The sequence below is a fragment of the Grammomys surdaster genome, unplaced genomic scaffold (genome assembly GCF_004785775.1).
Source record: "Grammomys surdaster isolate TR1022 unplaced genomic scaffold, NIH_TR_1.0 125672, whole genome shotgun sequence".
In the NCBI taxonomy this organism is placed as follows: domain Eukaryota; kingdom Metazoa; phylum Chordata; class Mammalia; order Rodentia; family Muridae; genus Grammomys; species Grammomys surdaster.
In genome coordinates this window covers 606,926-630,632 of record NW_021620509.1, presented here as the reverse complement: position 1 = coordinate 630,632, position 23,707 = coordinate 606,926, and the positions used below count along the sequence as shown (strand labels likewise).

The window sequence follows — 23,707 nt, the reverse complement described above, 5'->3', positions numbered from 1 at the left end:
GTGCGTGTTGTGTGTGTGTGTTGTGTGTGTGTGGTGCAGTATGTGTTGTGTGTGTTATATGTATATGTGTGTGGTATGTATGTATGGTGTGTGTGGTGTGTGTGTGTATTGTGTGTGTGTGTGGTGTGAAAAGCTGTGTGTGTGCAGTTGTTGGAACTGTCCTCAGTGATAGGCACATGCTGATTCCACTGCTCTCCCGTGCCAGCCTTGAAGCCCACACTCTGTACTCTTATGTATAGACGGGGAAGCCAAGGCTGAGGAATGGTTCCGTGGGTAAAAGTATTCACTGTGCAAGTGCCAATTTCCAGTCTGTAAACATTGGGGTAGAGTGGCAGGTGTGCCTGCTGTGGGGAGGGGAGACAGGAGGCTAGTGGGGCTAGCCCAGGCTCATGGCATGCACACACACTCAGGATAGAGAAAGTAGGGTCAGTGAGAGAGCTCGGTGAATAAAGGTGGTTCATGCCAAACCTGATGAGCTGAGTTCGATTCTTAGAACTCAAGTGGTAGAAGGAGCGATATGACTCTCACAGGTTGTCCTTTGACCTCCACATGTGCACGAGAGTGAATTGTGCGCACACATAAATAAATAGATAAATAAATAAATAATAGATAAATAGGATATGACCATCTTTTTAAGCTGGGGAAAGTAACTCCCTCTCATGGCTGGAGCATTTGAACAGTGGTTCCAGATCGCGGCGCTGGGCCCTGAGGGAGCTCAGCGCTCTGTGGTACTAGGGACTTTCTTGAATTTCCCTACAGCTCAGTGACCTCACCTCCCACACACATCTGCTGTTTGAGGTGGAGCCCCGCCCCCCACCCTGGTCCTTCTACATCCCTCACCTGAGACACAGTAGGTGATCTAGAGGACCCATAGACTGAGTAGCTGCTCGCAGGCTGTGCCAGCCTTAGAAGCCTAACTGAGTTCTGTGGCACCACAGGTTTCGGAAGATTTGTGCGGATTTTTTTGGCTGACTCGCAAAGCTTCCACCGGTTCATGGCTACGGATCTGGAACACGAGCACGAGGTGGAGACAGCAGTCTTGGGTCCTGAGAACAATCTGATCATCACAGGGTCCCTGGATTCACTTATCCAGGTGAGGGTGTATTCAGAATCCCAGCCTCCGAATGCTGGACCCCTTACACCTGCTATGTACATTCCACACAGAAACCAGATGAACTCAGACCCAGATGGGGGAGTTTAAAGGGAATATGCGGGATGCTGGCATCCTCCACCCAGTAGCAGACCTGGAATGTTTCACAAAACAGGCAGCATTCCCAACCAGAACTGAAAACTCAGGATGGAGGCCTCCAGGTCCACAAGGGTGGGCAGTCTTAGTTGTCAATGCTGCTGAGAACATAAAGACAGGGACTATGGGATCCCAGCATCCTGCTCTCAGACCTCTCTACAATCTTAGAGAATCTTGAGAACCAACAGAGTTCATTTATGTAGAAACATTTATTTATTATAGGTAGTATACATATATGCCAATATTAGGGTTGCATTTTCTGTTACAATAATGATATTCCTGAGGCTGGAAACTATATAGAGAAGAAAGGTCTATCTAGCCCACACTTTTTGGAAGTTGACTTGACTGCACAGAAGTGTACCAGTTCTGGTGCGGCTTCCTTGTCTACAGCACATCAGGGCAAACGGTGTGAGTCACTGAAGGAGTAGTCACTCTTAGGAACGGGAGGTCAGAGAGCAGGGAGCAGCCCTGCCTGCCTGTAACAGGCCCCTCTCCTGGGACCAACTTGAGTCCCATAACAACTACCTAATACTCTCCCCTTCATTTTTGGAAACAGAGTCTCATGCAGCCCAGGCTAGCCTCAAATTTGTTATGGAGCTGAGGTTGACCTTTTATGCTTCACCCTCCACCTTCTTGGTGTGCTCAACCATAGTCAGCTACTTAATCCTTTCCTAGGACAGCACCCCACATGGCTCAATTGCCTCCTGCTAGTCTCTGCCTTTTAATGTCCCGTCACCCTGGGACCAATAGTCCAACCCAGGAACCTTGGGACGAAAGCACACCCAAGTGAGGAGATGAAGCTGGGTGTGGTGGTCCCAGCCTATCTCAGCTACATAGCAAGTTCAAGGCTGGTCTGGGCAGCATGAGAACCTGTTTCAAAAACAAAAAAAAAAAAAAAAAAAATGGAGGCAATCCAAGAACACATATCTGTGGGTCCTCTAATGTGACATGTTCACACAATGACATAGTTTTTCCATCAGAAGCTTTTTATCACTGTTCTTCCTATCACTATTTTGTGTGGGTGAGCATCACATATCTGTGCACCGTGTGCATGCCCAGTGCCCTCAGTGGTAGTAGAGAGTAGATCCACAGGGGCTGGAGTTACAGATGACTGTGAGCCATCGTGTGGGTGCTGGGAACTGAACTGGGTTCTCTGCAAGAGCAGCACACTGTAATCTCACTCATGTAGCTCCCGCAGGATCTGCCATGTACCCATGAGTACAGGCCAGTACTTAGGATTGCTATGAAGAGAGTTTGCTGTTCCAGACCTCTGAGAGGCCCTGTGGGTTCCTCCTCAAGCACCCCCAACCTCGATTGTCAAGAGTTCCACGGGACAGCCTGGGAGAATGCTGAGGCCCCAGGAAGTCTTCAGCTGTCAGGGATGGTGAGGACCCTGGAGCCAGAGCCTCCACATTGAGCAGAGGCCGATGAGCAGCCGAGGCATGCACCCAGGGCAGACCTGTCCTTCTGTTCTTGACCCTCAGGTGTGGAGTCTGTCAGAACAGGGGACCCTGCTGAGTGTCCTTGAGGGCATGGGCACCCCTGCAAGCCTGCTGGTCAGGGGTGGAACTCTGGTGGTGTCTGCATCCCGGAAGTCTTCATCTTTCAAGGTCTGGGATCTGCGGTCCGCTCAGAAGCTGCGGTCTCCGACTCCATTTCTGGACCGCACGGGCCTTGCTGCAGTGTCCCACCATGGCAGCTACATCTACTTCCCTAAAGTTGGGGACAAAAACAAAGTCACGATTTGGGACTTGGCAGAAGGTTTGTGAGAGATGACTAGAGTCTATATGGTAAGATCTGAAATCACTGTGCACACTAAACTTACAATTCTGGAGGCAGAAGTCCAAGATGAAGGCCAGGATTTGACTCCACGGGGGTAGTAGACCTAGAAAGGTCAGAAGTTCAAGATAAAACTATAAATTCTGTCTTGAAAAACAAAAGGGACCAGGGAGATGACTCCGTGGGTAAAGTGCTTGCTCTGCAAGCATTCAGACCTGAGTTCAGAGCCTCACTTCCACGTAAACGCAGGTTCTAATCCCAGCAGTTGGAAGGCAGAGACAGGGAGTCCCCAGAGCAAGCTGGCTAACTTCACTAGCTCTGGGTTCAATCAAGAGGCCCCGCCTCAGAGAATAAGGTGGAAAACCACGGAGGAAAACTCCTAACTTCAGCCTTGTCCTCCACACTCACATGGGGACACACACACACACACACACACACACACTCATGTGCACCTACGCTCACTGAACATACACATCTGCACCCATGTTCATGTGAACATCCACACACCACACACATATTTACAAAGACGTTGAAAAGCACTTGAAGAATCCCATTGTCACTCTTTGGTGTGCACACACACAAAATGCATGATAAGAACGCCAAGACAGAGGTGCTAGAGGGTCTGAGGTCTGGTGAGTGCTCTGGGGTTTTTTGTTTGTTTGTTTGTTTTGTTTTTTTTGTCTTTTTTTTTCAAAACAGGGTTTCTCTGTGTAGCCCTGACTGTCCTGGAACTCACTCTGTAGACCAGGCTGGTCTCGAACTCAGAAATCCACCTGCCTCTGCCTCCCAAGTGCTGGGATTAAAGGCGTGCACCACCACCGCCCGGCTAGAGCACTAACCTCTTTTCTGAGGGATCCACCCCAGAAATCTAATCAACTCCCAAGACCACACCTCCCAATGTCATCATATTGTAAATGAAATTCCTTTCTTTATTTTATTTTATTTTATTTTTTGTGCGTATAAGTGTTGTGCCTGCATGTATGTATATGTTACATGTGTGTGCCTGGTGCACGAGGAACTCTGAAGAGCATGTCAGATTCCCTGTTGCTGGAAGCCCAGGTGGCTGTGAGCTGTAATGTGGGTGCTGGGAACTGAACCCAGGTTCCTTGCAAGATGAGCTAGTGCTCTTAACCACTGAACTATCTCTCCAGGCCCAAGATGGAATTCAACATGGAATGTGGTGAGGCGTGGGGACTCAAGCATTCAGCCTATGATCACAGGCTGTGACAGAGAGGAGGGAGTGTGTCAGTCACTGGGACACCTGTGTGAGGGTTAGGCCAGATGGTGGGATGAGGACATTTTCATTTTAATTAGATGAGATGCAAATCGGGCTTGTCATGCACCAAGCTGTAATCTCAGTTCCTGGGAAAGCTGAGGCAGGAAGATAGAGAGCTGGAGACCAGCTTGGGTATGAGGGAGGTCCTGTGTTGCCTGACTTTTCCTGCACATCCATTTCTGTTCATTCCAGATACAAAGGGCATCCACATCAAAGAAAAGTGCACTGGAGTTGATCTAGGAAGGTGAAAGAGTCTGCTGGAGTTACAGGAACATGGGTGGGGGACAGGAGTCCAGCTGCATTACCCCAAATCCCATCTAGCTCCCAGCCACTCCCTGGAGCTCTGTAAACCCTTTGCAGGCAGCTCACAGCCCGAGGCACCTCCGTGCACGTATCAGAAGGGAATGTTTTAATGAGGAATAGCATCATGACATCCTGCCTCAAAATTTAACCCAGGGCCAGTCGAGGGTGCAGTGGGGGATGCTGGAGACAGTAGCCTCTGTGTTGGCCCAGCAGGAGTAAGGCCTGCTATTCCCCAGGGTCTGCAGTTCCTGAGATGGGCCAGGTCAAGACTTGTGAAACGTGCACAAACCCTGGTTCTGCCATCATCTCCTCCTGAGCATAACCACCCCTCCAAGAAACAGGGAGCTTCAGGTGCCTGTCCAGCCTGTGGGAGCTAAAGATCCCACCCCTGCACCCCAGTGCCTACTGACCATGCCTCAAGCCCCAGCTTCCATTTGCCCCAAAGCTTATTGAACATGCACTTGGGTACAGGGGCCGTTTCCAGCTTTGGGTGAAGCCAGGAAACTTTACACCATCCAAGTTGAACCTTAAGGGTCAGAGATAAAAATCATTAAACTAAGAAAGCTAAGGCCAGCCCAGCTTGAAGCCACGAGTTCAAGCCCCAGGACCCACACATGGTGGTAAGGGAGAACTGATTCCCACAAGTTGTCTTCTGACCAACACATACATATAAGTAGTAGTAATTTTTTAAAAGTTGAGAAAACTAGCGGGTCCACCCTTGACTCTTTTCTCCCTGCACAGGTGAGGAGCAAGATTCCCTGGACACATCCAATGAGGTCCGCTGTCTGGAGGTAGCCGAGCAGGCTAAGCTCCTCTTCACAGGCCTGGTTTCTGGGATTGTGCTTGTGTTCCCCCTGAATTCCAGACAAGATGTGTTGTGCATACCCCCACCTGAGGCACGCAAAGCTGTCAACTGCATGTCCCTGAGCAAGAGCGAGGGTCGGCTGGCCATTGCCTATGACAACATTGTCCTGGTGCTTGATATCAGCCCTGGGGACCCGTGTCCTGTCATTGAAGGCCCCACCTACACCTTTTACACCCAGCTGCCCGAGACCGTAGTGAGTGTGGCTGTCCTAGCCAACTACCGCGTGCTCTATGGCATGAGCGACGGCAGCCTCTTCCTGTACGACTGTGCACGGTCTAAAGTGTTCCCTCTGGAGGCCCATGGGAGCAGGGTGAGCTGTGTGGAGGTCAGCCACGCAGAGCAGCTAGCAGTGAGCGGGGCTGAGGATGCACTGCTGTGCCTCTGGGACCTGCAAGCTTGCAGGGGAATGTTCGAGATGAGCTATGAGGTGGGTGGCCTGGGCCGTTGACACCCATCCTGAGGTCCTTCCTTAATTTTTCCCTCACTTCTTGCTTTCTTCGTGTGTGTGCACTATTTCCAGTCTTTGCAATGTGTGTGGTGGATAGAGGTCAATCTAGGATGTCATTCCTCATCCTGACTGGGGGTCAGAGTCTCTCACTGGGGCCTGGGGTTCTCCCGTTTGGCCAGGGGACAGGGTGCTCCTGTCCACATCTTCCCAAAGCTGGGATTGTAAGCATGCCTTCTTTTTTCATCTGGAAGCTTGGGATCATGTCTGAGATAGCCTGAGCTACACAATCTGCTCTTGTCTCAACGTAACAAAGGAAAATTTGGCTAGCTTAATGGGTGAGCTAAGTCAATGAGAGATACCCAGTCTCAAATAAAAAGGAAGGCATTCCTAACAAGGCTATCCTCCAGCTCCAAATGCAGCATACACACACACACACACACACACACAACCTACACTCACACATGCACACAGACTCTTGTATGCACACACAAGCAAACACTGCATGCATGCATACAGATGCACAAACACACAGGCATACACACACACATACAAACACTTGCATGCACACACATAAATACATGTGCACACTCACACTGTGCATGCATGCATACACAGGCACACAAATACTTACACAAGCACACACACACACATGCATGCTCATACCCGAGAGCTTGCTTGTGAACTGGTTTTTCACTCCAATAGCCCTGACACTGTCACCTTCATGAAGACAGATCTCGCTCCTTGGAAAGTTTATTTGTCCATCTCTCTGGGGTTTGTTCTGCTCCGCCTCCAGTGGAGCCCAGGTTGGGGTGGTGGCCAGGGGATGTTTCTCATGCACAGCACCACACATGGCCTGTTTTCACAGAGCTCCTACTGCAGAGGGGTGCGGTGTGCTTGCTTCTCAAAGGATGACAAGCATGTGTTTGCAGGCATGGAGGACCACTCCATCACCGCCTGGAGCACGCTGGACGGTGAGTGCTAGTGTGGGGCGAGGCTGAACTATGCAGAAACCTATTTTATTCTTAATTCTCTCTCTCTCTCTCTCTCTCTCTCTCTCTCTCTCTCTCTCTCTCTCTCTCTCTCTCCCCCCCAACCCCCGTGTGTGTGTGTGTGTGTGTGTGTGTGTGTGTGTGTGCGAGCTGCACCTGGAGCTGGAGGACAACCTTGTTAGTACACCTGGACATGTATCTGTGAAGGGTAGAGGTTGGGTATTTTCTTCGATCACTCTCTTTGTTATTTCATGGAAGGTGGTTGTGTATGTGCTTCTTTGTTTGGTTGGTTTTAGTTTTTATCAAGACAGGGTTTCACTGTGTAGCCTGGTTGTCCTGGAACTTGTTCTATAGCCCAGGCTGGCCTTGAATTCAGAGCTCCTCCCGCTTCTGTTTGTTTTGAGATAGGATCTCTCATTTTGAACTGGAACTTATAATGAGAATTCTGGAATTTTGTTTTCTTTTGAAAACACAGAAATATTATATCATTTTAACCCTATGTATAGAGATGTGGGGCTACTTCAGGTTGCAGCAGCTGACTATGACTTGCCTCGTGCTCTAGCACAGGCATTATTTTGCCAGCTGCAGATAGTTTCTGCGACTGTGTGACATTTGGAATTCTGGGAACTTTTCTGAGGGTGTATAAATGCTCGGACCCTGATAGGTGTGGTTGGTGGTTTTTCAAGGGGGTTGGTTGTGATTTGTTAGTGGCCAAGCTCGAAGAAGAAGTAGATTCAGGCTGGGCGGTGGTGGCACACGCCTTTAATCCCAGCACTTGGGAGGCAGAGGCAGGCGGATTTCTGAGTTCGAGAGTTCGAGGCTAGCCTGGTCTACAGAGTGAGTTCCAGGACAGCCAGGGCTACACAGAGAAACCCTGTCTTGAAAAACCAAACAAAAAAAAAAAGGAAAAAAATGTAGATTCAGGGATTGATTTCTCTCTCCTTCCTCCTCTTTCTCTTTTTCCCTCTCCCCCTCCTTCTCCCTCCCCATCTCATCCCCACTCCCTCTATCCGTCTTTCTCTCCTATCTAGTGTTAGGGGGTGAAATGGAGGGCAGATAAAGGTGGGAAAACTAAAAACCCATAAAATAGCAAAGACTGGCTACAGAACTCACTCTGTAGATCAAACTGGCCTCAAACTCACAAAACTCCGTCTGCTTTTGCTTCCAGAGTGCTGGGATTAAAGGAGGGCAACACCATGCCTAGCTCTCCATGTTATTTTTTGAGATATGTCTTACCTACTCAGCAAGGCTGACAGGCCATTGACCCCAGGGACTGACCCCTGACGGTGTTTCCTGTCCTGGGATCACAGGTCCATGCCGTTGCACCCGGCTTTTGTGTAGGTGCTGGGATCCAAAATCAAGTCTGGAAGCTTGTGTAGCATGCCCTTTACCTACAGTCCTTGTTTGCTTTTCTATCGCTGTATAAAAGTCCTGACCAAAAGCAACTTGGGTAGAAACGGGTTCATGTGGCTTAAAGGTCCATTACTCAGGGAAGTTGGGGCAGGAACTTGGAGGCAGGAACTGAAGCCGAGGCCATGAAGGATGCTGCTTATTGATTTGCTGTTATGGCTTGCTCAGCCTGATGTATTATAGATCCTGGAATCACCAGCTGTGGCACAGGTGAGTTGTGGCCGCCCCACAGGTCAGTCAGATGAGATTTTCTCCACTGAGGCTCCTCCTTCCCACATGACCCAAGCTGATGCCAAGTTGACAAACAAAACACCCAAACCTTAACTGGCATGCTTACTGAGCTCTTTCCCTAGGACCATGCTCTGATTTGGAGGGGAAAGAGTCATTTTGGGTCTTAGTGGTCCCTCAGCTTAGGAGGTGTCTTTAAGACCTGCCTGCCTGCTGCCACAGCACTCTCTACACATGGCCTGCACACCTCTTTGGAGACAGAACAGGCTTCTCCCCCAGGTCTTCACGAGGGACAAAGTGCCCGGTGGATGTTACCCATATACTTGGGTGGTAATCATGGGCTGGAGACGATGGACTTTGGGCCCAATGATTAGGCCAAACAGGGAGCCTCAGGGAGCATCCATCTCTGCCTCCAGAGCACTGGGACTGCCAGTGTGCACCTCCACATGCAGCTGTTTCTGTGTGTGCTAGGGATCAAATTCAGGCCCTGTGTTTGCGAGCTGCAATGTCCTTCCATCTCTGGGCCCCATTTTCTCACGGCTTGTCCTTTCCCCGTCTCAGGCACACTGCTGGCTGTTCAGTTTGTTCATGCCACGGTCAACCGAATCATCCCTACCTCCAATGGCTTCATGGCCCCTACAAGTCATGGCTACCTCATCCGTGAGCGCTTCCAGTGCCCGTCAGCCAGAGCCTCCCAGCAAGACCCTCTCAAGAACTTCAAGAAGGCAGTGTGGCTGGTCAAGACCAGGCAGAGGGAAGAGCTGGCTGCGGCAGAGGCCCCCCAGGACGCAGAACCAGTGGCCATAGATGGAAAGGAATCAAAATCAAATAAACGCTCACAGGTCTGCCTCATACTCTGAAAGCCTACCAAGGCAGGGGCTTCAGTGATGTAGCCATGACTCACCTGGTTGAAGCCAACTGACGCTCTCTGCTGGTGCCACGCGGGCCCCAGCCTTCCCCTCAACCGTCTTCCATTTTCCTCACAGCTTTTTCCATGGGCTCTCAGGCCTACTCCCCTCAGGTTGGCAGCAGCCTGCGTTTCTCACCTTACTCTAAGAACTTGGATCAAGGCCTTGGCTCTGCCTCTTAGTCCTAGTCAGTCTACTCTTCTCCTTGAGCCAGTCGCTAGCTTTGACAGGATCTGCAGTCATCGTAGGACCAGGAGTGACCCGGTCGCAGTGTTGGATGGCGGAGAGTGGTAGACTGTTGGGATGTGGTGGATGCTGTCCTGTCTTCACAGCGGTGAGCCTCCAGTAATAGCCCATAATCCATACTGCAAAGGCTCACACAGCATAGTTAGACACACAGCATACTTAGCCTGTCTGCAGCTCCTGCTCTGAGACTCAAAATGGTGTGTTAAAAAAAAAATCCCCCAGGATCAGGTGGTGCCACAGCCTTCAATCCCAGCACTCAGAAGAGGCAGAGGTAGGAGGATTCTTGTGAGTTTGAGGCCAGTCTTAGGTGATATAGTGAGTTTCAGGACAGCCTAGAGAGAAAGGCTTAAATCACCTGTCTTTTAGTGATTTAAGTGAGGGACCCAATGTTTGTATCCCAGAACACATGAACATTGTACACACTGGCGCCTAGCTGCAAGCCTAGCCCCAGGGAACAGGCTATTCTTGTTTCTTCCGTTGCTGTGACGAAAAACTTGACCAAAAGCAACTCAGAGGAGGAAATGGTTCATCTGGCCTTCCACCTCCAGGCCTTGCACAGTTCATCACTGAGGGGAGTCAGGGAGGGAAGTCAGGCAGGAACTGAAGGCAGACATGGTGGCTTTTGCACACACCACGACCTCTGACTAGGGGACTCACTCGGCCACGGACATACAGCAGTGTCTCAGTCACTCTTCCATTGTGATTGTCAAGAGACACCATGACCACGGCAAAGCAGTTAATGGGGTAGGGGCGCTTGTTTATAGCTTGAGAGGCTTAGTCCACTGTCATCACAACAGGGAGCCTCAGAGCACGCATGGCAGACATGGTGCTGCAGGAGGAGCTGAGAGATCTATCATGAGAATCCTCTCACCACTATGGTGGCCTGTGGGAGCCATTCTCATTCAAGCCACAGGCCTGAACCACTGAGGATGCGGTTTCTCCTTTCTCCTGATTAGCTAAGCTTTTTCGTAAGCCCCAGAACCACACGCCCAGTGAGTAGTGCCACTCACAGTGGGCTCCCTCCTCCAACAGTTAACAGTGATTGCTGTGCCCTATGGACAGGCCCACAGACCAGTCTGATCTGGACAACCCTTCAATTAAGACTTGCTTCTCAGGTGACTCTAGGCTATGTGAAATTGACAGTTAAAGCTAACAAGGTCACAGAGAATCTGGACCATTCTGGCTAGCTAGCTAGACACATCTGTGAGCTCTGGGTTTGATTAAGAAACCCTGCCTCAATGAATAAAGTAGAAGAGAAGTCAATGATTATTCCTGACTCAACCTCGTGCCTTCAAATACACATGCACATGTACCCACATGTGTGTCCAGGCACAAACACACGTGCACACACACTCATGATGCCCACACTGGCCTCCATGCGTAGCCAAAAGTGTTGGTGCAGTCTTATCTTCCTGCCTCCATTTCCTGCTTGGACAAGAGTCATGACCACTATGCCCAGCTAAGATGCTTGGCTCACTCAGTTCCCTGACACATCAGGACATGCTAGCATCCATCTGCTTTGCTGCCAGCCTCTCTGCTCTGAAGTGGCTCTTTCCACAGTGCCTATAGCCGTCTAGTGAACCTGTCTTGTGCCTGGAGCCTTGCTCTAGTCAGACCTTAGAGGTGAGAGCCCTCCTTCACTCCATGGGACTCTAGACAGACTCAGCAAAACCAGCAGCAAAAAATAGCTTGTTTCTCTGTGTTGGATACAGAACCAGGACTTGGAGGCAAGCGCTATACCATGAGCCACACCCCTAGCCATGCCCCTAGCCCTCACTGGGGGATTCCAGGAAGAGAGGGGCTTTACTGCTCAGCCACACACGCTTCAGCTTCAAAATGAGACCTTTGAAGATACCTTGTTTAATTATTTCCCAAATAAGGGTTTCAACGCATGCTTTAGCAATTCTGAAAATGTTAGTGTCAAGTTTTATTTAAAAAAATTTACTGGTCATGGCAAACAGGAGTTGTGCACACCTTTAATCCCAGCACTTAAGAGGCAAAGGCAGGCAGATCTCTGTGAGATCAAGGCTAGCCTGGTCTACAAAGTGAGTTCAGGACAGCCAGGGCTATACAGAGAATCCCTGTCTCCAACAACAACAACAACAACAAAGGTCTGGAGAGATGACTCAGCAGCAGTTCGGTTCATCCTAGCTCCACACTAGGTGGCTCACAAAAGGCCCACATACATACATACACACACACACACACACACACACACACACACACACACAGAGAGAGAGAGAGAGAGAGAGAGAGAGAGAGAGAGAGAGAGAGAGAGAGGTAATGAAGGTCAATATTTTTAAAAATTATGGGCCAAAGAGCTGACTCAGGGGGTAACAGCACTTGCTACTCAATCACGACAGGCTGGGTTCAATCCCTGGCACCCAGAGGGTGGGAGTAGAGAACCAACTTCAGAGTTGCTCTCTGACTCCACACATTCACTGTGTTAGCTGTCATGGTGATAACACCCCCACCACACACCATGCACTCATATACACAGTGATAGTAGTAATAATATGATAATAATAAAATTAAAGATCTATTTTAAGCTGTAATTTAAAAATATATGCTCACATGTATTGAGCAATAACTTTTTTGAGATTTTTAATTTAATATCTGTTTTTATTAACATGTATTAATTGTATATATTAATGAGGACCCACAGATATTTTTAGCATGCAAGTAGCACACATTCATCAGACTTGGTCTTTTCATCCTCCTTTGTCTCCCTCCCACGCTGGTCCTCACAATTCCATATCCTTTTAAGTGGGGTGCACTAAAGGGAATGAGGCTTATCTCTCTGCAGCCGACTCACTCCCTGACCATGGTGTCCTTCAGTTCTGTCTGTTCTGCTACAAATGACAGTCTCTCATGTTCTTCTCTATGGCTGCACGCCGTCCCGTCACTGAGTGTACCAGTCTTTCTCCACCCACTTTGGTGTTGGTGACTGCTAGTTCAGGAGTCTGCAGCCATGCCATCTCTGTTTAACTGAAGGACCTCTCGCTTGAGCCGACAGCCTCGGAAGGGGAAAACAAGGCCTCCTTTTTTTTGTTAGGACTTTTCTATGAATCTTGGACGTTATATCAGGGAAAGTTTCAATGCACAGCTTCTGGCCTAAAATTCCAATGTCTGGGGCATGGTCATTACAAGTATTTAATCCCAGCCTTGGGAGACAGAGGATCTCTGTGAGTTTGAGGCCAGCCTGTTCTACATAGCAAGACCCTGTCTCAAAAACAAAACAAAATAAAATTCTTGTGTTCATTGAAACAGCCTGAAGGAGATTTAATTACGAACTATGTTCCAGGTTGGTGGCTGAGAGAGCACAGGGTGGAAGTGTGCTAGCAGTTTCTGCTGTGTGAACGTCAGAGCATGACCCCTGGTCATCAGAGCGTGACCCTGGTTCCTGTGGGCACTGTGGATCAAAACATGCGACACAGACTATGCTCACTAAGCCCATTGCAGGCAGCTGGCCATTCCAGGGTTATTTAGTTGCTGTGAGCCAAACACCTGACACAGCAATTTAAACGGGGAAGGGATTCTTTGGGCTTAAGGTTTGCAGTTCCAGTCCATCATGGCAGAAAGAGGGGCTCTTGGCTGTGGCTCCCATTGGAGAAGATACTTTGTTGTTTAGTTTAAAGTTCATTCTAGATCTCTGTTTCATGGCATGATGCCACCCCTGTTCAGGGTGAGTCTTCCATCTTCAGTTAAAGCTCCCTGGAAATGCTCTCACAGATTCCCAACAGCGTCCAAATTCAGTCAAAGTGACAATGAAGATTACCCAGGGTTGGTCATCCCTTACCAACTCGGCACATGCGTCCCCTTACATCAGTAGCTTGCCCTGTCCCTAGGGCTTCTTGGCTATCTCATAGTGCAGGGGTGGGAGGTACAGTACACACTGCCATGATGTATATATGGATCTTGGAGTATAGCTCGTAAGACTTGATTTTTTTCCCACCCAGTGGTTGTTGGGGATCAAACTCAGTGGGGTCAGACTTGGCAGCAGGCACTTGTGCAACACCCTCTCACCAGCCCCTCAAACTCCCAACAGTTCTAACATTGTTCAGAAGCCTCTACTGAGGCTCCAGCACCCCCTTAACTGTGAACTCTGTAAAAATAATATAAAGGAAGTTATGTATTTTCAGTACGTATGCTATCTGCCTGGTCTGCACAGTGAGTGAGACCTCTCTCAACCAACCAACCAACCAACCAACCAACCAACCAACCAACCAACCTTTCAATATCCAAGGGCACAGACTAAAATAGAAAAGAATGAGTGCATCGAAAGAAAAATCAGACCAAAGCAAGACAGGAGCCTGCCAGGAAATACCAAAACCTGAAATGTGGTGTTCAGAACCTGGAGCTCTTGGCCCAGTATCTGGACCACAACAGTCCACCTGCTGCACACATAGCCTCTGTCTTGGGCCAGTTATGCTCACCCACATCTTTCTTTGGGAAACATAGCATGGTCCTGGCATCTTCAAAATCCTCAGATCTGGGGCTGACAAGACGGCTCAGTGTGTGAAGGCATTTGCTGCCAAGCCTGAGGAGATGAATTAGACCCCTGAGGGTTACATGGTGGAAAGAGAGAAGTGACACCCACAGGTTCTCATCTGACCTCTACATTTGCACTTTGGTAGGCACATCTTTGTGCACACATATATGCTGAATAAATAAATGTAATAAAAAAGTAAACCCCTGGGGTCTCCATGGCAATGCAGGTCTCACCTCCACAGCTTCTCACGGTGGTCTCACCAATCCCTTCTTCCAGGAATCTGACTATCCTACATACTGCCTGGCCTTCTGGTCCTGAGTGTGCCCACAAAACCAGTAACATGTGAATGCTGCTACCAGTCAGGATGCTCACATGCCCATGTGTGCCTCTGAAGCTGACCCTGGGAAAACACTTTCATGGCTGCCCACTGGGAGCCAGGAAGCCCCATGCTGTCTCCTCCCCACTGAATTTACACTGTTGTAAGCAGTGTCTTCCTGCCAGGGGCCTGGCCCTCTGGACCCAGAGCAGAGGTTCTTCTGTAGAGTGCTGCTGCTTGGGGCTGGCTTGAAACCCTCCTTGCCCAGAGTCTCCTCCCCAGCAGTGAGCAGTTTCAGTTTCCCCAGACAGGTGAGGCTGGTTTCTCTTGAGTCCCCTGCCCCCACTGCCATCCAGCAGAAAGGGTCTGTTTCGGCCATGGTCTGAGGAGCCACTCTGGGCTGTGGCTCACATTCGGGCAGATGAGCAGGAAAAGCGTGCAGCTGGCTTTCATGGTTTTCTCTTTTTATTTAAGCCAGGCCCCTGGAAACAGGCCTCTTAGACAAGCAGAGGAGTGTCTCCTAGGCAACTCACAGCAGGTCAAGGCCACAAAGAGACTTAGCCACCGTGTTCACATTGCTTTTTCTTTCTTTTCCTTTCCTTTCTTTTTGTTTTGTTTTAAATACATTTTCTTTTTGTTTGGGTTTATTTGTTTGCTCTGAGACAGAATCTATGTAACACTGACTGCCATAGAACTCACTCTGTGGGTCAGACAAAGATCTCCTGCCTCTGCCTCTAGCATGCTGGGACTGAAGACCATCACACCCAGCTAAGAAGTTTTCATCTAACACTTGTCCTCAAGGCTATCCTGGACTACATAGTGAGTTTCAGGATAGCCTGGGCTACAGCATGATACCCTGGGGCGTTCTAGGCGGGGGCTCCACCCCTAATCTAGCCCTTCACTGGAGGACTCAAGGCAAGCCCCAGCCTACTAGAGATATTTGAATCCGTGAACCTATTGCTTTCTTTATGAACCTGACTGGACCCCAGCACACATGCTCTTGAGGACAGCGAGTTCATGTACTGCTCTGGTATGGATTTGAAAGGTACCCCAAAAGCCTATGTACAAAGTCTTCATGTGGGTGCGGTGATTCACCTGCTAATACCAGCACTCAGAAGGCTGAGGGAAGAGGATAGCTATTGTCTGAGGCTAGCCTGCACTGCACAGTGGGATTTTTGTCTCAGAAAACCGAAAAACCAAAAGGAAAGGGAGCTATTTCTCCAGGATGCTTGCCCTGGGAGGAGATGGAGCCTATGGAGGCCAGGTCTTGTAGAAGGAAGCTGGGTTGCGTGACTCTGTAGGACAATGAAGGACACTGGTCTCTTCCTCTCCCTTTTTCTGGGCCACCATGAGATGGGCAGCTGGCTCCACTCTGTGCTGCCTGTCACAGACCCAAAACCCAAGAGCCAGGTATGGCAGCACATGCCTTTAATCCCAGCACTCCGGAGGCAAAAGCAGGATCTCTGTGAGTTTGAGGCCAGCCTGGTCTACAGAGTGACTAAAGAAAGCATGGACAGGGCAACTGTCCCATTTCAAAGGAAAAGAAAGCCAATAAAACTTGGAGTCAAAAATGAATCTTTCAGGCCATCAAGACAGCTCAGTGTGTAAAGGCAGTTGCCACCAACCCTGATGACTTGAGTTTGGGCCTCAGAACCCACATGGTAGGAGGAGGAAACTGACTCCCATACACAAAATAAATAAATAAATAAATAAATAAATAAATAGATAAATAAATAAAATTTCTTAAACGTACTCTATTTTTGGATTGAATACCTTGAATATATTTTCACAGGCTCAGAAAGCTGAACCACATACAGTTGATTCATCCCCAAGGTGTAAGTAATTGCATGAGATGCTGAACCGTTTCAGGGGAGCCATGCAAGACACTCACCTCAGGTATGAGACTTAAGGCACATCCAATAACCCAACACAGTGATTAAAACCAAGAAATCTCTATTATATATAGCTCTTTTGTTTTGTTTTCCCATAGGTTTGTTTTTTTGAGACTGGCTGTCTCTGTGTTGCCCTGATTGGTTTGGACTGGCCTATATGTAGACTAGTCTGACTAGTCTGAAATCACAGAGCTCCACCTGCCTCTGCATTCTGAGTACTGGGATTAAAGGAATGGACCACCACACCTGGCTCAAGGAGTTTTACTTTTATTATTTTGTAAACTGTGTGTGTGCGCGTGTGGTATGTGCACTTGCGTGCATTGCCCAGATGCCAGAAGAGGGTGACGTTGGAACCCCTGGAGCTGGAGTAACAGGCAGCTGTGAGCTGCACAATGTGGGTGTTGACAACAGGGTTTGTGTCATGCATAAGAGCAGCAAGAATTCTCTTTTTAAAAACTTAAATTTATTTTGTTACATGTATAGGTTTTTTTGTTGTTGTTGTTTTTTTTTTTTTTTTTTTTTTGCCTGTGTATCACATGTATACACAGTGCTCATAGAGGCCAGAAGAGGGTTTCAGGTCTCTGGGACTAGAGTTACAGACAGTTGTGAGCCACCTTGTACGTGCTGGGATTTGAACTCAGGTCCTCTGCAAGAAGAGCCAGTGCTCTTAACCACTGAGCCATCTCTGTTGCCCATTGTTGTTCATAGTTAGAGATGTGTTATTTTTAATTGTGTGGGTACACTTGAGTGCTAGTGCTTGTGGAGGCCACACAAGGCTGCCTGATTCCCCGGAGGTGCAGTTACAGATGGCTGTGAGCCACCTCACACAGGTGCTGGGAACTGAACCCAAGTCTTCTGCCAGAGGAGCCTGGACTCTTAACCACTGAGTCATGGCTCCACCCACCATGTGTTCCTGTGAGAAAGGTTCTCATGTATCCCAGGTTGGCCTGTGAGTAGCCAGGTTTCCTGTCTCCATGCACAACTTCCCCAGGAATCCTGGGAAGACAGACTTCAGGAAGTATATCTTGCTTTATGTGGGTATGTGGGATTTGAACTCAGATCCTAATACTTCCGTGGTATACAATTTATCCACCAATTCATCTCCTTGACCCCAAAGAAAAATTTTAAATTATTTTTACATTTTTTTAGGGGCATGTGTGTATGTGTGCCTGGGTGTGCTGGTTTGAATAAGAATGTCCCCCATAATCTTGAATGCTTCATTACTAGGGAGTAGAATTGTTTGAAAGGATTCAAAGGGTTAGGAGGTGTGGCCCTGCTGTCATTGAGATTTTAAAAGTTCATACTACCCCCACCCCACCTCCTGCCAATGGATCAGGATATATCTCTCAGTTCCTTCTCTAGCACCATGTCTGCCTACATGCAGCCATGTTCCCACCACAATGATAGTGGATGAAGGCTCTGAAACCGTGAGCCAGCCCCAGTTGAATAAGTGTTGCTGTGGTCATGGCATCTCTTCACAGCAACAGAACAGTGACTGAGTCACTGGGTGTGTGACACAGCATGCCTATGTAGGTCAAGTCAGAGGACAACTTGCAGGACCTACTGTGTTAGGCTGGAGGACTGAACTCACTTCACCAGGCTTGGCAGCAAACTCCTTTAGCCCACTGAGCTATCTCAAAGGCCCTCAAGTTTTAATCTTTTTGTTTTGTTGTAGTTAGTTAGTTAGTTAGTTAGTTAGTTTGTTTGATAGGGTTTTTCAGTGTAGCCTTGGCTGTCCTGGAATTCTCTGTTGGCTGGCCTTGAACTCAGAGATCCATCCATCTACCTCTGCCTCCTGAGTGCTGGGATGTACCACACCACATAGCTCATTTAATTTTTATAGTAGATTTTTGTTGTTGCTTTGCGACAGGTTCGAATTATGTAGCTCAGGATAACCTGAAACTCTTGGTGATCCTCCTGCCTCAATCTCCTAAGTGCTAGCATTACAAACATAAGCCATGGTGCCTAGCCTCAATTTTTTTTCTTTTTTGGTCAGTTTCTCCTTCACAGACACATTGAGAGGAAGTTCTGGGACCCGCTCTCCAGTCTTCCTGCTCCACATGCTGTCAGCCCCTCATGGAGAGCCCCTCCTGGGCAGAGCAGGGCTTGTGTAGATGAACAGGAGTGCTGACTCAGCACTCAGCTGGCACCCTGGGAAGAAGCTTTCTGGGACAAGGACTTTGGGACTAAGTTAGTTCTTTGTTGCTCAGTTTGCAACAAATTGTTGCAAGATTTGTCCAATGCCACCATGTTTTTATCTGGTTGTTCCTGTGGGTCACAGGGCCCTTTGTTCAGTGTCTCACAGGATGTCAGCTCCTCCAGGTCCTCAGCTCAAGGCCGGACCTCCGTTCCCAGGGACTTGTTTGTCTCTGGGAGCTAGCCAGTAGGCTTGATGCTCTATTTCTCCCACTGACCGGAAGGCTAGTGATCCTTCTGTCAGGATTCTGAGGCCAGGCCTACCTGGTATACACTCCTTCTTCTTTGTTGGGGCTATAGCTTGCAGATGGTGTCTCTGTAGCTCAGGCTAGCCTCACACTAATGATCCTCCTGCCTCAGCTTCCAGAGTACTGGGATTCAGGTGTGCATCACCATGGCCAGCTTCTCTGTCTCTTTCTGCCTTTCTCTGCCTCTTTGTCTCTCTGATCTGTGTGTTCAGCCTCATGTGCATATTCACTTGGTGGCCACAGGTTAGCCTCAGGTATCTACCTTGACCACTTTTTACCTTACGTACCTCAAGGTCTCTTCCTGTCCTTGGGTTTCTATTGCTGTGATGAAACACCATGACAGGAAGCAGCATGGGGGGGGGGCTGTTTACTCCAGTTCACAGTTCCACATCACAACCCTTCACTGAGGGAAGTCAGGATAAGGAGCGATCTGAAACAGGCCATGGAGGGTGCTGCTTACTGGCTTGCTCCCCATGGCTTGGTCAGTCTGGTTTCTTTTTTCTTTTCTTTTCTTTTCTTTCTTTTTTCTTTTTTAAAAGGATTTATTTATTTATTTTATGTATGTGAGTATGCTATCCCTGTCTTCAGACACACCAGAAGAGGGCATCTGATCCCATGACAGATGGTTGTGAGCTACCATGTAGTTGCTGGGAATTGAACTCAGGATCTCTGGAAGAACAGTCAGTGTTCTTAACCACTGAGCCATCTCTCCAGGCCCAGCCTGATTTCTTAAACTCAGCAGGACCAGCAGCCCAGGATTGGCAGCACCCACAGTGGACTGGAGCCTTCCTTTCACATCAACCATCAATCAAGAAAAGGCCTCCACAGACTTGCCCACAGGACAATTTGATGGAGGCATTTTCTCGGTTTAGGTTCCTTCTTTCCAAATAACACTGCAAAACTAACACTGCAGTTGCTTAACCTGGCCAATTTAGTCATCCTGGCTAGCCACCTTGCCCTAGGATTCTGTCATAACCGCTTAATTGCTGGCCACCATGCCTGCCAGAAAGCCAACTCTTCCAGGAGCATAAGTATGTGTATAAAGCCCCATTACTTTTGACATGCCCAGTGATTGCTGGAGTTTGGATTTGGCTGGCATGTGCTGGAAGCACATCCTCACAGTGTGAGGGAACTGCCATCAAGTGAAAGCTAGGAGTGAGGGCTGGTTAGGTCCTTATGTTTATGTTACTGTGTGCATGTAGGGGTGTGTGTGTGCACATAGGTGTGCATGTGTGTACATGGGTGTGCATGTGTGTATGGATGCATGTGGGGGCCAGAGGTCCACATCAGGTAGTTTCATCCACTGATTTCCACCTTGTTTAAATGTAAAAGTTCTTTGTTTTATGAATACGTGAATGTTCGGTTGGCCTGTATCTAAGTCCCATGTGTGCCTGGTGCCTACAGAGGCCAGTGAAGGTGTCAGATCTTCTGAAACTGAAGTTACAAGCAGTCATATGCCACCATATAGGTGTTGGGAACCAAGGATAGGCCTTCTGCAGGAGCAGCAAGGGCTTGTCACCACAGAATCACGCCCCCAGACCCTCTACCTCATTTCCTGTTTTTGAGAGGGGGGGCCTCTTCCTAGTATGGAAATGACCAGTTCAGTTAGGTAGCTGGCCAGTACTACCCTGAAATCCTTCTGCCTCCACTTCCCAAGTACTGGGCTTACAGGCATCACTATCGTGCCCAGCCATAAAATACTTATGAAAGAGAACATTTTTATATGAAAATATAGAAGGAATTAATGTACCTGATTAACTTCACCCACAAGTAAATGCAGTAAGTATGTTTTCCTTGTTTTACATTGTAAAAATCAGTAGCTGGGATGAACTTCTTTGTATATCTGTGCCTTAAAATAACCCTATCCTCATTGACCTGTCTTTCTATAGGCCTATGAAAACTTTAAGAAAGGGAGAAATCTGGAGCCGAGTATGGTGGTGTCTGTGAAGGCAGGATGTCCACGACATTGCAAATTGGAGGGTAACCTGGTGAGGCTTCATCTCAAAAGATAAACGGTTGGAACTGTGGATCCTTAGAGCACTTGTCTAATGTGTGCAAGGCCTTGGGCCCCAGCTCCACAAAAATAAAAATAAAGTCAGTCTGGAAGCAGAGGTCACATGGTCCAGGTTTGCTCCCATCTGTGAACAGAACCAAGGAATGTCACTGTGAGAGGAGTTAGTGGGTAAAGAGCTTGCTAGGAGGGGCCAGACTAGGGGCTGTGACCCTAGCACTGGACACAGGTGGGCCCATGCCACCGTATTAAGTGGAGACAGTGAGCTCCAGGTTCAGTAAGAGATGCTGCCCCAAAAACACAAGGGCTGGGTGATAAAGATCGTGTCCATCTCTGGCCTCTGTACAGACATACAGGAGTTTACACACATACATACAAATATGTGCGCGCGCGTGTGCACACACACACACACACACACACACTCAGTGCAAGAACTCTATGTAGCTCTTGAATGGATGTTGAGGTCTTGGGTCAATACAGACATATAGACTTGTTTCCCTCTATCTGTTTTTGAGACAAGGTCAATGCCTATCAATTTTTTTTAAAAGACATAGTCTTAACGATGTAGCCCAGTCTCAGTAGTCCTCTCTCAGTCTCCCTCGTACCTCGATCACAGGCGAGCCTGCACACTGAAATGTGAATTGTATAGAATTTATGTGTTTTGAAATATTCTTCAACTTTGCTTTACTTTCTTTTCCTCCAACAAAACAAAGCAAACAACACTTCCAGGTGGCCACAGACCCCCTGGGCACATAGCTCGAGAACTAACGCCCTACCCGCCCAGTCAGTCCCTCGTGCGGACTCGCCCCTATTGACGTCACGAGTCTCCACCTCTAGGAGGCGGGGCCCGCGCAAGCGCGACCTGGGCTCAGGCGGAGGCGGGGCAGTCGCGGCTCTGACTTCCAACATGGCGAACGCAGGCAGCGGAGGCTCCGCGGGTCGGGGATTCGGCGGCTCCCGCTGGGGTCGTTCGGGCTCCGGGGGGCACGAGAAGCTGCCGGTGCACGTGAGTGATGTCCCCAGCCTCCTCCTGGGAACCCGGACCCTCTCGGGGATGGCGTCCCTCTGTGCGGCCCCGCCTCGGCCTCCCCTCTGCGCCGCCGGGGCCCGGGGACCCCACACCCCTTCCGCGGAACCCTTCAGTCTTCGCGGCGGCCCCTCGGTTTACCCCTAACAATTCATTCCCGCCGCTCCTCGGACTTCTCAGAGATGCGGCGGTCCTTCTCACGTCTCTCAGTCATTCCTGCAGTCCCTGTCATCCCGGGGACCCTACGGTGCGCCCTGAAAACCCTCGGTCCTTCTAGTTGGCTCCTTAGTTACCCTTGCAGCTCCTCGGTCTTCCAAGGGGTTTCGCTACCTCCCCGAGACCCTTCGTTCTTCCCCGCCGGTCCTCGGTCCAACCCGGAACTCCTCGAGGCCCCTCGGGACTACCCGCTGGCTTTCGGTCCTCCCAGTCGGCCCTCGGTCCTCCCCGGAACACCGCAGTTATCCTCCCGGCCCTGTGCTACCCGGTGCCACCCCTTCTCTATCCCTGGCCTTCCAGCCATCAGTCTCCGCATCGCGTGACCCTGGCCCACCCATGGCCTTCTTGTTCCCCACAGGTGGAGGATGCTCTCACCTACCTCGACCAGGTGAAGATCCGCTTTGGCAGCGACCCTGCCACCTACAATGGCTTCCTGGAGATCATGAAGGAGTTCAAAAGCCAGAGGTAATCTGCAGAGCCTTGTACACTCAGGTGCTGGGGGCTGAGCCCTCCAACTCACGAACCAACTACACTGTGGCCCCCCAGCTGGTGATAATACACAGGATTGGAGGGCCCTGGGAGCCTTTTCTAAAACAGTCACAAGATGAGGTAGTTCTGAGGAAATGATGGGGAGTCCTGGAAGAGTGAAGGAATTAGGGAATCGAGGCCTGGACAGGGAGTGTTGGGTGTAGTCTTTATTTAAAACGTTGATTTGGGGGTAAGATGTCCCAGTGGGTAACAGTGCCTGCCACCAAGCCTGACCACCTGAGTCCCACCCCAGATAGAAGAGAACCAACTCCTTCAAGTTTTCAACCTGCCCTTGAGATCTGTGGTACACATCCAAGTGCAGAAAATAAATGGGGTACAGATTTTGATTGTTTTGGGAAGCACTTTTTGTTAATACTGCAAGAAAATATTACTTATGAGGGATACACACGACCTCTTCTTAACTCTTGTCACTAAGATGCTTTTCATAGCACTTACTAATCTGGACCCAGTGTGGCTATAAAGGACCTAAAGCTCAGGAACTGTTTGTAGCACAGAGCAGTTAGGTGTCTTGGGTTGCTTCTGAGTTATGCCTGTTTTCTAGAATCTTCTGGGAGGGGCAGCTTGGTTTAGGTAAGGAACTCACCCTAGTGACATGACAGGTGGGTGGAGCTAGAACCTAGGCTGTCAGTCAGTCAGCTTCCTACAGATCTTGGTACTGACCTGCCTGTCTGCTCTCAGAAGTGTGGAAGGCCTGGGCTGGTTTCTTGTGGATATTTAGGATACTGAGGCCAGAAGAAGACCCTCATGTCATTCCAACTTTAAGGCTCTGGTGTTTAAACACCTCCTTTAGTAAAAAAATTAAAATGTATCCTCACCCTTCCCTAATTCATAAAATAAGAGGAAATTTCTCACATTGCTTGGAAAACTATATCCTCCTGTTGAGTCCCAGCCCAGCACCCAACTCTTGGGACATTTTCAGAATTGGACCCAGGAGCTCAGATGGCCTGGATATACAGTTTTTATATACATCACACCCACACCCACAGAGTCATTCATATATATATATGTATAATATACACACACACACATACATATATATATATATATGTATGTGTGTGTGGG

At 49.0% G+C, this 23,707-nt stretch overlaps 2 protein-coding genes across 4 annotated transcripts in view; both read left to right on the top strand.

Moving 5' to 3' along the window:
• Window positions 1-9,404, top strand: part of Nwd1 (NACHT and WD repeat domain containing 1) — a 51,851-nt gene extending 42,447 nt beyond the window's left edge. The window contains exons 14-18 of one of the 2 annotated variants that reach the window (XM_028787806.1): window positions 939-1,093; window positions 2,857-3,007; window positions 5,346-5,896; window positions 6,783-6,888; window positions 9,106-9,404. In XM_028787806.1, coding sequence (XP_028643639.1) covers window positions 939-1,093; window positions 2,857-3,007; window positions 5,346-5,896; window positions 6,783-6,888; window positions 9,106-9,404 — 1,262 coding nt within the window. Of the gene's footprint in view, window positions 1-938; window positions 1,094-2,730; window positions 3,008-5,345; window positions 5,897-6,782; window positions 6,889-9,105 lie in introns of both variants that reach the window. The other variant, XM_028787805.1, reaches the window with a different exon arrangement.
• Window positions 9,405-21,669: 12,265 nt separating this feature from the next.
• Window positions 21,670-23,707, top strand: part of Sin3b (SIN3 transcription regulator family member B) — a 33,828-nt gene continuing 31,790 nt past the window's right edge. The window contains exons 1-2 of one of the 2 annotated variants that reach the window (XM_028787730.1): window positions 21,670-21,859; window positions 22,455-22,561. In XM_028787730.1, the coding sequence (XP_028643563.1) occupies window positions 21,761-21,859; window positions 22,455-22,561 (206 nt within the window). In that variant the 5' untranslated portion in view covers window positions 21,670-21,760. The remainder of the gene's footprint in view (window positions 21,860-22,454; window positions 22,562-23,707) is intronic. The other variant, XM_028787729.1, reaches the window with a different exon arrangement.